At 44.3% G+C, this 13,713-nt stretch overlaps 1 protein-coding gene across 40 annotated transcripts in view; it reads left to right on the top strand.

The window, feature by feature from the left end:
- The window catches only part of ZNF536 (zinc finger protein 536), a 658,276-nt gene that overhangs the window by 545,716 nt on the left and 98,847 nt on the right, over positions 1–13,713 (top strand). The window contains exon 10 of one of the 40 annotated variants that reach the window (XM_053270785.1): positions 11,982–12,022. The exons of the other annotated variants lie outside the window; for them this stretch is intronic. Coding sequence (XP_053126760.1) covers positions 11,982–11,995 — 14 coding nt within the window. The 3' untranslated portion in view covers positions 11,996–12,022. The remainder of the gene's footprint in view (positions 1–11,981; positions 12,023–13,713) is intronic. 40 annotated transcript variants of the gene reach the window in all.

The following is a 13,713-nucleotide window of genomic DNA, read 5'->3' as shown; positions in this document are numbered from 1 at the left end:
GGCAGATTTTGATGCACCTTTCCAGACATTTGCCTAATATCAACAGTATTGCCTTCCTTGGGAGTGTCTTATGGAGTGGGAAGAAAAAAGACCTGGCAATGCCAACAATACATTTTCCCTGTTCAGGAAAAGTGAAGAAAGATGTGTACTTCAATGGGGAAATCAATTTTATTTGTTGGTGTTGGTCCCGTTGTTTATTTAGAATGATACCTTTTGATTCACAAAGTATGGGCAAAATTAATAGTATGTTTGCTAATTTTAAGAAAATGGCCGGTATTAATAGTCCATGTCTTAATTGCTAAAACGGAGCCAGTAAAACTTGATTTTAGGTCTATGTTGTATTTGGCAGATATTCTCAAAACACTTCCTCCGATGCAAACCTTGGTAGGCCTCATCACTCATGTCTCAAGAGTTCGGCACAATCTCAAGTACTTTTACTTGGAAGCAAGTCCCACTACACAATGGGGCTTACTGCCAATTAGATGATTTCAAGATGGGGGATTCTTGAGAAAACTTTGCGGATGAACCTTTGAACCAGTTAAGAGCCTTATCCCATAAACACAAATGTATGTGAGTAATAGCACAGAGCTGAAGCAACTGGTTCCAAAGATCATTTATCACAAAATTAAGTCTATTTTGACATACTCATACCCTGATCCTAAGGCCACCTAAGTGCAAGCTTCACTGTAATCAAAAGGACTTCTTTCCCTATAAATATGTTTAGGATGTCAGTATGATGTCAAGAGAATATATAACTTCAGCCATGATGTTAAGTATACTCCCATGGAACTAGGTAGTCTTAATAATTCCAAATAATACACCAAATCCAGTGGTTTTAGTGTGCTTACTGGAGCTCTGTTATGGACGTGGTGTTCCATGCAAGCAGACACTACGTGGTTCTTGGGAATCATGCCACGTTTCACATATGTAGTGAAATTTCCCATTGTGAGCATGGGACATTCCGCAACATTAGACCACTGTGAACTTTTGGACCATGTCAAAAGTGTTTAGTGTGTGTGTTTGTGTGCTAGTGCCGGTTCTAGGAGTTTTGGGGTGCTTCTGCAAAATTAGGTTTGGGGCCAGGCGTGTAGGGAGATCAGCAGTGGCCCCGGTTCAGCCCGCTGCCAACAGCCCCCCTAGCCACGCCCCTGTGTCTGACATCAGACATTAGCATCTGACGTCAGGCACAAGGGGCGTGGTTTTGCTCACAAACAGGGCTTCACGCCCCCATTTGAGAGCAAAACCACTCACCGTGCACCTAATTTCAGGTGCAGAGGGCATAGCTAGAGTGCAATGCATGGCCCCTGAGCACAGCGGCATCGGTTCTTTGAACCCATTCACGCTATGGTGGCTCCACTCCTGTTTGGGGGCCCCTATGTCCCTATGTACAGCCAATCCTTGATAATCACAGATAAGCATATTGTGTGTACAAGAAAATGACCTGCTTCTTCCTTTTATTTTCCAGAGAATCAGATAAATATTTCCTGTTCATAGTTTTATACCTTTAAATTGTATGGTTGAATAAGTAATATTTTGCTATAATTTCCTTTGGGCTAAAGAGTGGGGAGGTTGTTAGCACCTTGATCCCTGTCTCCCTTGGCTGCTCCTCTGCCTTGGCTAAGTTGGTAACAATCTAGAAGAAAAGAAAGAGGACAGCTTCTAAGCAGCTTCTCCTTTCCATCTGCCTCATCTTCATTGCAGGTGTCATCCAATGAATCTGATAGGCAGGAGATTTCGGATGCAAAAAAGGAAGGACGTCTTCACACTGCATATCATTATCCAAAGGAAATCAGTGTGCAGAACATACACTTTGCATTCAGAAGGTCCCAGGTTGGATCTCTAGCTGCAAGGCTATTGGGTAGCAGAGCTGGGGACGGAGCGGAGACACCATTGTGCCAACAGGTTCAAGGAACCTGGGTCGCCAATGAAAAGGGCCACTGAAGCCCCATGGCTCGTACTCGCCGCTCCCATGCTCGGGCTGCCGAGAGCCCAGGCAAACTCTCCGTCAGTTATTTCAGGCAACACCGGCTGCCCTATAAGACGTTTTCCCTTTCTGTCCCTCCAGAGAGGCTTAGGCTTAGGGTCTGGAGGGAGAGAAAGGGAAAAACGTCCAATTGGGCAGCTGGTGCTGCCTGAAATAGCCAATGGAGAGTTTGCCCAGGCCCCTGCCACACTCCCGTGCACGTGACATCATGCACACAGTCGTATCTGGAGGGGGCCGCCGAACGGGGCTGGACCCAGGCCACCATTCAGCTGGCTTCTCAGCTGGCTGGGGAGGAGCTTAAAGAGCTGCTGCCAGTCAGAGTAGATAATACTTGACTAGGTGGACCAAAGTCCTGACTCAGTACAAGGCAGTTTCCTACATTTGGGGGCAAGCTTATGGGAAAGAGCCCCTGCTTTGCATGCAGCAAGTGCCAGGTTCCAACCCAGCATTTCCAGTAAAATTGATTCTCAGGTACCAAGGCTGAGAGAGAATAAGTCTTCCTTAGACTTCTCTCTGCCTGAGACCCTGGAGAAGGGCTTGCAGTCACAGTAAACTTGCTACAACTAGGAATCTTATAGAAATGATCTGCCATTCCTAGCGAGGTTGACACACTACTATTCAGGGGGAGAAACCACTATGTCAGTGGCGGAGGCAGTGGTGGCTTCTTCTCTCCCCCCCCCCCCCGAGTCCTGCCTCTATGGGTGCATGCTGACTTGTGCCCACAGCTCTGAACCATATTTGTGAACACTGCTCAGAAACAGGGGGGAAAATTAGAGAATTTGGGCAGAAGGGTAAGGAAGCTGATTGTTAGGATAACTGCAAAACAAAATCATGAGGATGGCTTCAATTATCTCCCCTTTCTGAGTATGAAAGTTACCGGTGGTGGGGAAGCACACCTCCTCTTTTTCCCTTATGAAATGTTGTGGGGTGAGGAAGAGAAAGTGGGGGAAAGGAAGGATGGGGTGGAGAAGAGTTCCACTACAACTTCTGGCAAAGGGGATGGAACTTAAACAAGGGGAAAGTGGCCTGATGACTCTGAAGTGGCTGAGGACGGAGTGGGTGGGACATTTGGGATCTTTACTAAATCATAATTACATGCATGATAGTGAAACAAACAGAGGAGGGAAGGAGAGGGGAAGGGGAAGGGAGAGGGAGAGGGAGAGGGAGAGGGAGAGAGAGAGAGAGAGAGGCTTTGCATCCCCCCCTTTTCTTTCCAAAACACATGATGGGTATTAAGTTGGGGGGCAGTGGGGGGAGGGAGAAGTGGCAGTCTAATGAGGAGGGTATTTCACAGTCTGGAAAGCAGAAAAGATGGATCTTATAAGTGACCATACACACCCTCCTCCATAGCATCTCCAGGCAGCCCCATCCCACACGACTCAGTGTGACCAGCAGTCATCTGGAAGAGGTAGGAAACCTTGCTCCTGGCACTGGGGCCAATGCCTTCCTCCACTCACTACTGGCAAGTTTGCTTTGAAAACTGCAAGCTTTCACAGCACTCTGTCTGGCATGGAGTAGGCTACTCCTTTGCCCACTAATGCCAACGCATGCTCAGCTCTGAGCAGACAGACGGGCTCTCACCTGCCTTCTCATGCACCCTGAGTCACTCTGAGTCTGTGGCTGCCCTGTTTGGCAGTGGGGCGGGGCGCTTGCTCTTACTCAGCTTGGGTCTAAAGAGCAGCCGCAGACTGTCAGCGTGTGCCGTGGTGGCAGCGGCGATGACATGGATGGAAAGGTCTGTGCCTGCCCCTCCATCCCACAGACAAATACCAGGAGATGTGTGTAGCACAGTGTGCCCAGCAGCCCCCGCCCTCCGCAATTGCAGTACTTGCGGTAGGCTTAAGTTGGCCCTGGCTATAAGGTTTTTGTTGGTGATGGTTGCCACTAGGACCCACACCTGTTGTTGAGGCCTCAGTACTGAAGAGGAGGGGATTCAATATCCACCCAGGTAGCCCTCCTCCTCTCCAGGCCATGTCTCTAGGCTAGTCCCTAACCTGGGGCCTAGCCTTCCATACTTTCTCCCCTTCAGCTTCCTCAGCCCCCTTCCAAAATACCCACCTACATGCCCTGCAGCCTCATAAGAGCTCATCTAGCTCTTCAGAGAAGACTTCCCTCAAAGGGCAAAAGGTTGCGGGTCTTCGGGCAAGGGGTTATAAATCTGTTGGTCACATTGACAGCACCACGGCAACTAGCCTAGCCAAGCAGATTTCTGTCAGGTGCTACCGGTCCACTTCCACCTCATATTACTCCTTGTAGCAGGTCTCATGGGATACGGATGTGCACAGAACCAGCCAGGCCAGTTCTGGTCCAGTTCGAGCACCAAACCTGTCCGAACTGGTTCATGGACCAGTTCGGGGGTCTACTCACAGTGGCCACTGGGTTAGGGTGCATCGTGTGCTTCCTGCATTTCTTATCTGGCAGCACAGGTGAAGGCAATGTTGAGGGCAGGGACTCCCAACATGTGTGCTCATGAGTGTTCACATAAACTTGTTGTTTTTCTTGTACAAATATACATTGCGGGGAATTGCGAGTGATGTAACGAGGAGCTGTGCTTACACATTTCAAACATGATGAAGAAATCAAGGGAAAGTGCTGGAAAACTGACCTGAAAGGAACAACATTTAATTATATGTACATTGGCTTGGAATATAGCCTGTTTATCCTACAGATGCATCCGGAAGCTGAATTTTCATATTGCCAGTTTCTGAAGCAACAAACAGATCCATAAGGGCCTTTTCACAAGCGGGTAGAATGAATGAGCGGGGGGGAGAAAGGGTCTTATTGGCTTGAGTCACTGAGCTGGCTTTCTCTGACTGTTGTGCTGTAAGTTAGTCGGATAAGTTTGACAGCAATTTAAGTTCCATTGACAATTGCTGTCATAATATTGAGGGAAGATTGTATCAACAGTAGTGGTCGGCGTTCAACCAGTCATATGGACTGGACGGGTTTACCATATGCTTAACTACAAACTTTCCTTGGAACGCTTATTTCAAACGCTTGACGAGCTTATGATACCAATCAATAGTGACTTTCAGCCCAACATGGAAAATGTTAGATTTTGCATAGAGAATACATAGCTGTGTGTAGGGATTTTTTTTACATTATAAAGAATCGATGCGTTGGCTCAGATGGTTTTATCCAGAGTTAGTATGTTTATTGATACATTTAGTCTGAGACTAATTAATAGTGTGAAAATATAAATGTTTTGCAGTCAAAGGTGGTGATGAATAAGACTGCAATACTGTAACTCCTTCATGCTTAAATTTAAGAATGTTCAGTGTGCACCTTTCTTGTACAAGCCTCCTTGAAACAATCTGGAAGCATATACTGGCCAAATGGAAATATATTTCTAGTTTTCTTGTCCATTCTGTATATTCTTTGATTAGTAGTGGTGGGGGCAGGAGGGGGGGTTAGTGTTTTAAGGAACATGCCAGGTTAGAAACTCTGTGAGATAATTCAAACAGAAGTCTGACCTGATTCTGTCTCAATTTGCTATGTTTCGTTAGCATCGAGCCAATTTTAATTTAGTTACGTGTACAGTTGGCAGTTAATAATGAGCATGTTTGAACAATATGGGAAGTACAGCCTGGGCTTAGGTAGAAAGCATCTACGACCTTTCGCTGCAGGTGGTAAGATAGTGTGCTTGTCTTCCAGTTTTTCTTTCTCTAAAACAGCTGTCTTCAATACAGTGAAGGAGAAAGGGAACATGGAATGTAGATCCATGTTTATAAGGTCCTAGAGTGCAACCGGAACACTTGGCTAAAATGTCTGAGTCATCAGAAGATGGGTAAATGATGGAACTATTGGAAGCAGAGATCGACTGCCCTGAGCCACTTCAGGAAGGGCAGTATATAAATTGAATAAATAAATAAATAAATTGTGCTCGTCAGCCCACCCAATTTTGGGCAGTCCACAGAGGGGCAAGTAGGAATTATTGGTTCTCATTCCTAAGCTTGGCCACAAGGAGAGAACTATTTTGCCTACGCTATCTGTTTTCTGTGGGGTTTTCTGTTATTGTCTGTGTCTCCCCCAAGGTTTTCCCCATATAAATAGATCACACAACAGGCAGGTTCAGTGCAGGTTCAAGGAACCGAGGGATGTAGTGGACATTGGTGAGTACCCATAGGCATCAGAATGGTGAAGGCGAGTTGACCCAAAGCAACTTTAAGGTTTATGATGCTATCACAAAGCCTCATAAGCTTTGAAGCTGATGATGCTGGGCAGGGCCTTCTTAGCACACCTTTCAGGTATATGGGCAATGAAGAACAATATCCAGTTCTGTGACTGGATGCTCACTACTAACTCTAGCAATGTGCAAATTCCAGAGAGGGAGCCACAAGTAGGGTAGCCACTAAGAATTCTGGGTAAGGAGATCCCTTTTGTATAAAGCAGCCATGCCTGCCTGCTTCCTTATCACCCTGCTGCTATAAAAAGTAAAACAACATCAAGATAAGTGGTGGCAGTGCATCCACTAACCACTTGAAGAAAAGACTTACATCCTAAATCAGTGGTATCTTAAGAATCATCGTTCTTGGTCCTTGGACATCATGAGCTCAACAGGATCAATACCGGTGTGAAATCTGAAACTCGTCTATTATGAATTTGTGCATTAGCCATATTCACAAACAGTAACACAATTACAGCTGAGACAGATGCCATCCTCAGTTTCTCTTATTTGTCACCACTCTTCCACTCTCCCTATTCATCGATATCAAATTTTGTTTATGCATCCTTGTCTACAACTGGGATTTAGATTGCTTGGCCAGCAATTAGTTGAGTCTAGATGGAACCATCTGCTGAATATTCTTCAACTGTTATTAAGCTTACAATTGTTCTTGGCTGTTGTTGTTCATTTTTATAAGTGTATTTAGTGGGAAAAGACAAGAAAGCTAAAATAGAGTACTTGCATTATTGGGCATTTTCTGACTTTGGCAACCAGAGGCTCCTGTTGGCAAGAGTACACTCTGTGGATGGTGCCCATAAAGACACATTTAGACCTGTTTGTGGCTTGGCTGTTTGATTCCTAAGCATCTGCAGATTTACCCACAATAAATTGGAAATTGCCCAGCACGTTCTCTGGAGTGCAGTTTTATGACCAAGTGCAAACTTAGATTGTGGTGACAAACCATATCCCACATGGTGTTTCACATTGTTGTTTGGGGAACCACCCTAGATCTGCCACTGGAATAGACTCCCTAGGGACTGACCCTTCACTTTTTTGTTGGGGACAAGTAGGATTGCCATATGTCTACTTGGCAAGCACACCTGTCCCGTATAAGGGTTGAAAATAGTGAGAGAGGAAGGATGCAGCCACTTCACCTCCCACTAGTGTTCCCTGTAACAGGGATTCCCAGATGTTGTTGACTACAACTTCCATCATCCCCAGATGCAGTCCCCTTTGGCTGGGGATTAGGAGAGTTGGAATCAACCCTAACTCTTTCTCTCTATATATCTATATCCAAAATCCATAAAGTGTTTTACTTTTTTAAAAAAAGCTGGATAAATGAACTATACTTCTCATACTTTAGGTGCCATCCCATTGTCTATCCCAAACCCTACGAGGCCACTTAGTTGAGTATTAGTAACTTCCACAAGTGACTTGCTTTCTGGCTCTCCGGTCAAAGTCCAGTATCCATCACATTGTCACAGAATCAGAGTCCTCTGTGCTTTTTCGACACACGCTTCTCTGGTTTTATTGTGCGATATTAAAATCTTCAATTCTAAGCTAGAATAGTCTTCTGGGGGGAAGGGATAGAAAAAGAAGCTAAAATTCATCCAGGCTACATTAAAAACATAATGCTTCTGCCATAAACCAGTTCTCACTAAGCCCTGTAAGTATCAGACTGGAATTTTGAGGCCAAGCTGGAATCTTATCCCTTGTAATCAGGAATTGTTCTCAGAGAAGGGACACTGTTGAAAGGTGGCTGAAGTCAGCAGTGTTTAAGAAGATCACAGAACTGCTGTGCCTTCTGTACAGATAGGGAGAGTTACGAGGGGCCGGGGCTGATATATGCAGAAGAGCGAGTTGTTGGTAATCAATCCATAATATGGCAGCAAGAATATTTTAGATATTATTTTGAGAGAGTACGGGGGCGGATTATTTTATAAGTGACCCATATCAAGAGATCTCAAATGCTGTCATGGCAAACTGTCCCGTAATGACCCAAGTTTGAACCTCCACGAGTATAATCAGCTATGTATGTGCCTGCGTTGTGGATTTATTGATTGATTTCATATGTATTCCACTGTTTCTCCAAGGAGCTCAGGGTGGCATATACAGGATTTCTCCATCTTACCCTTGTCATGACCCTCACAAGTACCATGTTTACATAAATCAAAGACAACTCTTGGCCGCCCAGAGACGTAAGTTTGGGCGGGGTATAAATTTGATAAATAAATAGATAGATAAACAGACAAACAAACAAACAAATAAATAAAACAATACTGAATTTAAAATTATCCTCTTTTTTAAAAAAAGGCTGTACCTGTATTTACCTGAAAGGAAGAGTTCTCTGAATTTATGACAACCCCCTCCCCCCCATTTCTAACATCAAAGAACTTGGGGGAAAAGCCTCAGTCTTGAGTTCAGGTAAATATGGTAATTGGCTCCCCCCTCCACTGCCACCATTATTTTGTACCTGGCCCTGGCTGATGGACCTCAGAGATCTAGTATGTTTAAAAACAACACAAAACCAAAAACAAAAAAACAAAAAACCAACAACAACAACCAGGTTGATCCTGCCAGCCTGCAGTTTTCTCACTCCTCCTCTCAGGTGCTCAAGCACAAATGTCTGGGATGGAACCCCCACCCCCAGCAGTGTCAGTTAGTATAGCAAGTGGTGACGTACTGATCTGCCCATATTGCATTAGTTTGTAAATTAGTTCTGGCTCTCTTCTGCACCTTTAATAGCGTTTTCTGACACAGAGAAATTTAGCAGGTGAAAACCTACTGGACATGGAGATCAAGTGAATTTTTCCCTGCCATTAATGATGAGAAAAGCTTCACTTGCTTAATTTCTGTCTGTTAGGCTGCAGTTAAAAGCATAGGAGCAGGTTGCAAAAAAAATAAATTAAAAAAAATGGCAAGCCTGATTGGAAAGGTGGTCCACTTTTGAATTCTTTTTCCTGGAAAAATCTATTTTCCTCTCCAGTTTTCCTCTCGTCTTTCCCATTTCTCTTTCTCATGAACACTGTCTTCCCACTCAACTCTTTCTCCTGCCTGACATATGCACTGTTTGTGGTGAGGCTTCACCGCCACAAGCACAATGCAATACAAAATGCATCTAATGTCCTCCCCCAAGGAATCTCATAGAAACATTAACACACATTGCCTTCTAAAAGTCAAGAAGCCCTTTTAAAATGCACCCCAGTACTAAATTCACCTGTCAAATTAAGATGCAGGTTTAATGTATTTGCCACAATTGATTTAATTGTTTAGGCCAACCCCAGCTTTGCATAAAAACAAAATGAAGTTTGCTCGGGGACATTATGATAATCGCCCTTCTTGTATACCTTGTAATGCCAATATAGAATCTCTGAATACAACTGGAGTGGTTAGGGTTTCCTGTTTCCTCCCTGTCAGGCCCCAGCAGGTTTAGACACAGCAGCAGAGGAACACTGGAAGCTGTCTTATTCCAAATCAGATTGTTGATCCTTCTAGCTCAGTAGAATGTCCTTCTGCCAGTGAATGTCTACATTCACTGGCAGTGACTCTCCAAAGTTTCAGACAGGAATCTTGCCCAGCCCTACCTGGAGATGCTGCCAGGCATTGTACCTGGGACCTTCTGCATGCAAAGCAGATGCTCCACCATTGAGCTATCCCCAGATTTGGAGAGCACTCTAAGTCCAAAAATGTCAATCATGAGTCCATAGAGCCAGAGTCAGGTCCAAGTCAAAAAGAGGTTGGGACCTGGGAAGAGCAGACAAATATCAGAGGAGTCAGAAGTAGCAGATATGGTCCAACATAGGCAGAAGCTCAAGTTCTGGAAGGCAGCAGAGAGGAGGCAGGCAAGTTGAGGCACAGAAGTCTACATGATGCTTCTTAGTGATGAGTTGCTCAAACTGGGGAGCCAAGCCTAAAGGCTAGCAGAGCCCCTATTGGCTCCCCATGTCACCTGACGTCTCTGAGACGATCGACTCATCTCAGAGACATCAGCGAATGTCTCCAAAGTGGTGCTGTGAAGAAGCACAGTGCAAGCCAGCCATTTTTTCCACCCACAAGCTATTCTAGTGGTGCAGAGAATAAAGCGCTTGGGTCACTGCTACCAGATTCTTCACTGGCACCTGATACTCCCTCAGCTTAGACTTAACCTACCTGCCCTGCCCCACTGGTGGTACTTTAGTGTCAGAGATGCAACGTGCATCAAACTATCCTGTGTTGTAGTCTGGCCCCTGAGGACCAGGCTCAATTCACTTCAGCAGTGTTGATCCATAGCTGCAGAAGTGCCATGTGAATTGATTTCCGAAGGCACAGTCCACTCTGCCACCCCCGACTTGAAGAAGTCCATGTTAGTTCCCTGTGTGATGGTGGAGAGAGACAACCCAACCCTGCAAGAAACTCAAATGGTTGCTTGTGGTGACAACATTGTTAGGAGTATTAGGCTGAGTTCAGATATGCAGGATAACGACAGTTACAGCTGGCCAAAATTGTAACTGCCATAAGCCCGAGAGCGCAAAACCGTGGTTACGGACCAAAAGGTAACTCCGGTTTGCCTCACCAAACTCCAATTGGAACCTTCAGTTAATCTCTAAGTTTTGCCTCCAACAACTGAGGTTTTGCCACCAAAACGTTACACCCAAATGCTGACTCACCTGTAGCCGCAGTTTCATGCCTATTCCAAACTACAATCGTAGAGGTGTCAGGGATGTCCCTCAGCAACCGGGAAACCGGGAGGGGCTCCCCTCTCCTTCAACTGGAGTTTGGCTCTCCATGATTTGGTTAACCTCTGCGGTGTGATTTGGAGTTAAGAACTGAACCCTCGGCCATGCTTAACTCAAGCTAACTTGTATGTCTGAACTGGGTCTTTGTGAAACCAAGATCTCTTGCAGTGTCAGGGAGTGTATCATACAGTTGTGCCTCTGTAAATATGCTGTAAAGAGCACCTGTAAGGGTTCCGTTCCAGCATCATTCTTCAGAGCACATCTCTGAACCATGTAGTGTGACTGTGTGGCTCAGTATCTTGACCCAATCCTGGCCATATTTGGGGTAACAATATACATATTGGGAGTGACATTTTGTATTTGGAATGCAGGATTGATCACAGTCAGTTCACACAACCAACTGTGCAAATAGCTGGGTACATTTTGACTAAATCTACTCGAGGATGTCTCATTGAATTTAAAAAGACAAGTTAAATGGACTTGTCCATTTAATTTCAATGCAGCTTCCTCGAGTAAATTTAGGCAGGATGTCAGCTGGTATATATATATATATATTTTCGTTCTGCCCAGAGTATTGTATTCTATGCACATGGCAATGGATTTTCAGGAACCTTCATCACAATAATTATGAATGATTCCACAAACCTTCTTTCTGAGTGGAGCCATGCCAACTTGGTTTTGCAAAGAATGATTAAAGTGACATAGAATCTGGGGTGTAAAATGCTGGCCAGCAATGCGTAGAGTGGTTGTGTGAATTAGTCTGCAAGCTGACCCAGCTGGTGTAGATTTGTAGACACACTTGAATTAAATTGGTTTCTCCATTACCACCAAAACAGTCAAAAAGATGCCTGAATTTTGCAAGTTACTATATTTTACAGACAGTTTTTGTTCCCAAAACACTGGAATTTCAAGACATCAGAACATTTTTATTAAATCGGATGATGGAATGTTAGTAATCTTGGAGCGGGAGAAGGCGGGAGGAGGGTATTTAAGACTATACGCATGTTTCAGTAATAGATAATAGGATTACTTAAGCTTTTGTAATAATATGCTATATTTAAATTTATGTTGATTTTCTCCATTTCACATGTAGTAATTAATTTTGTCTTACTGACAGATGATTCTCAATGACTGATTTTCAAGAGAAAATCCAGACAGGTATTTTTAACACTTTGTTTTCATTCAAGATGGCTTGTATTTGTGGGTTTTGTTTTCATTAAGGGGACGTTTATCCAGTATATGTTGTGAATGAAAGTTTTAGCATTATATTTAGATCTCTAAATAAGCCTCCTTATGCTTATGAAAACCACTGATGGGGGAGGTGGCGGGGAGGAGTTAAAATTGCACTTTAACCCCCGCTTCTCAGGGTTTGTGCTCAAATACCAGAAACAGAGTGGGGAGGGGACTGAATGTAATACAACAATTACCCCCTTTCCTGGGGCTGGACTTCATTAATGGACACACTGCAAAGTGGCCTGGGGTGGGTGGGGGGTGGGGCTAAAATATTATTTGAACAGTTGAACTACACATTCAGAAATCCAAAATGGTACAGCCCTTTCTGGAGTGTACTTCCCAGACAGCCATGTGAATACTCAGCCATATTATAAGATCCGTGAATATAGGGAGAAAGTGAAACTAGTTTTCCTTGATATCCTAGCTTTCTACATGCTGGGAGTGTTTTGTTTTTAAGCTGAGAGCATTCGAACATAATGGCTGATATCCTGAATAACAAAGCCCTTGTGCAACAAAGTTGTGCAAACATTAGGAGATCTCATAGTTGCACTAAAAAGCAGGGATTTGGAGAAGTGTGCTCTTGCCCCAAAGTTCCCTTTAAAACAGATGAGGAATGCCACAGGTTGCTTAACTGTTGCACAGAATGTGTGTAACTGCACAACACGAGTCTAGTGCAACAGCTACATGCTGGCGCAACATTCTTCCACAAGTGGTTTCACCACCATCCCATCCCCATCTGAAATCCGAAGTGGTACAATCTAGGAAGAGCTGCACCTCATGAGACTTCTGGAAGTGTGATTTGTCTTAATGTGTGATTGCTGTGAGCTTTACCTGCATGTCTATTGCTCTTTCACTCCCATGCCCCTCTGTCCACATTCCACTTCTTCTAATCCCTGCGTCTTTCCCCACTTAGCTGAGGTTTCTATTAGTCATTCCATTCTTTTTCTACATATTTGTTATGACTTGACATTGTGAGGATGATCTAGAAATGGGACATCTGCTGTCTGTGGGATGTCTATTGCACTTTGCATCTCCCTGTTATGAGCCCCATGCCAGCTATGGCCATCACATCAGGCCCTGTTTTGTGTTACTATTTTGTGTGAATTGGGAATTGTCACGGTTGGAAGCAGGGCCTTTACCTCAGTTGCTTCAAGGCTGTGAAGGAATCCTTCCCCAACAGGTGTGCTGTTGCTCCTGGCAGGCTTTTAGGAGGGGTTCCCAGGTACATCTTCAGTCTTGCTGGCTAGTCTGATAGGGTATTTTGTTTGCTCACTTTGCTGGATCTGTCTCTTGTGTTTTGATTTTATATTGGTTGGATTCAGACATCATGCAAATACAAGGTTAAACTTTGGCTTCGTGTGACATCCCTGAGCCTCAAGAGTGCATGTTTCCTCCTCTTGTTCCCTCACATGTGTTGGAAGAATTCTGCTTTGGAAAGAAGTCAGCATTGGATTGCTCGTGTCATCAAAACGACCAATCTTGGTTTATTTATTTCAGTGCTTGAAATAAACCTGAAAAAATCATTTGAAACATTGGTTCAGATCTAGGTTTATTTCAAACACTGTTGTTAGAATAAACCAAGAAGTCAGTCGTGTCAGTTCAGATGACACGCACAA

The sequence above is a fragment of the Hemicordylus capensis genome, chromosome 9 (assembly GCF_027244095.1).
Source record: "Hemicordylus capensis ecotype Gifberg chromosome 9, rHemCap1.1.pri, whole genome shotgun sequence".
Lineage (NCBI taxonomy): Eukaryota > Metazoa > Chordata > Lepidosauria > Squamata > Cordylidae > Hemicordylus > Hemicordylus capensis.
This window is presented reverse-complemented; position numbering and strand designations above follow the sequence as displayed.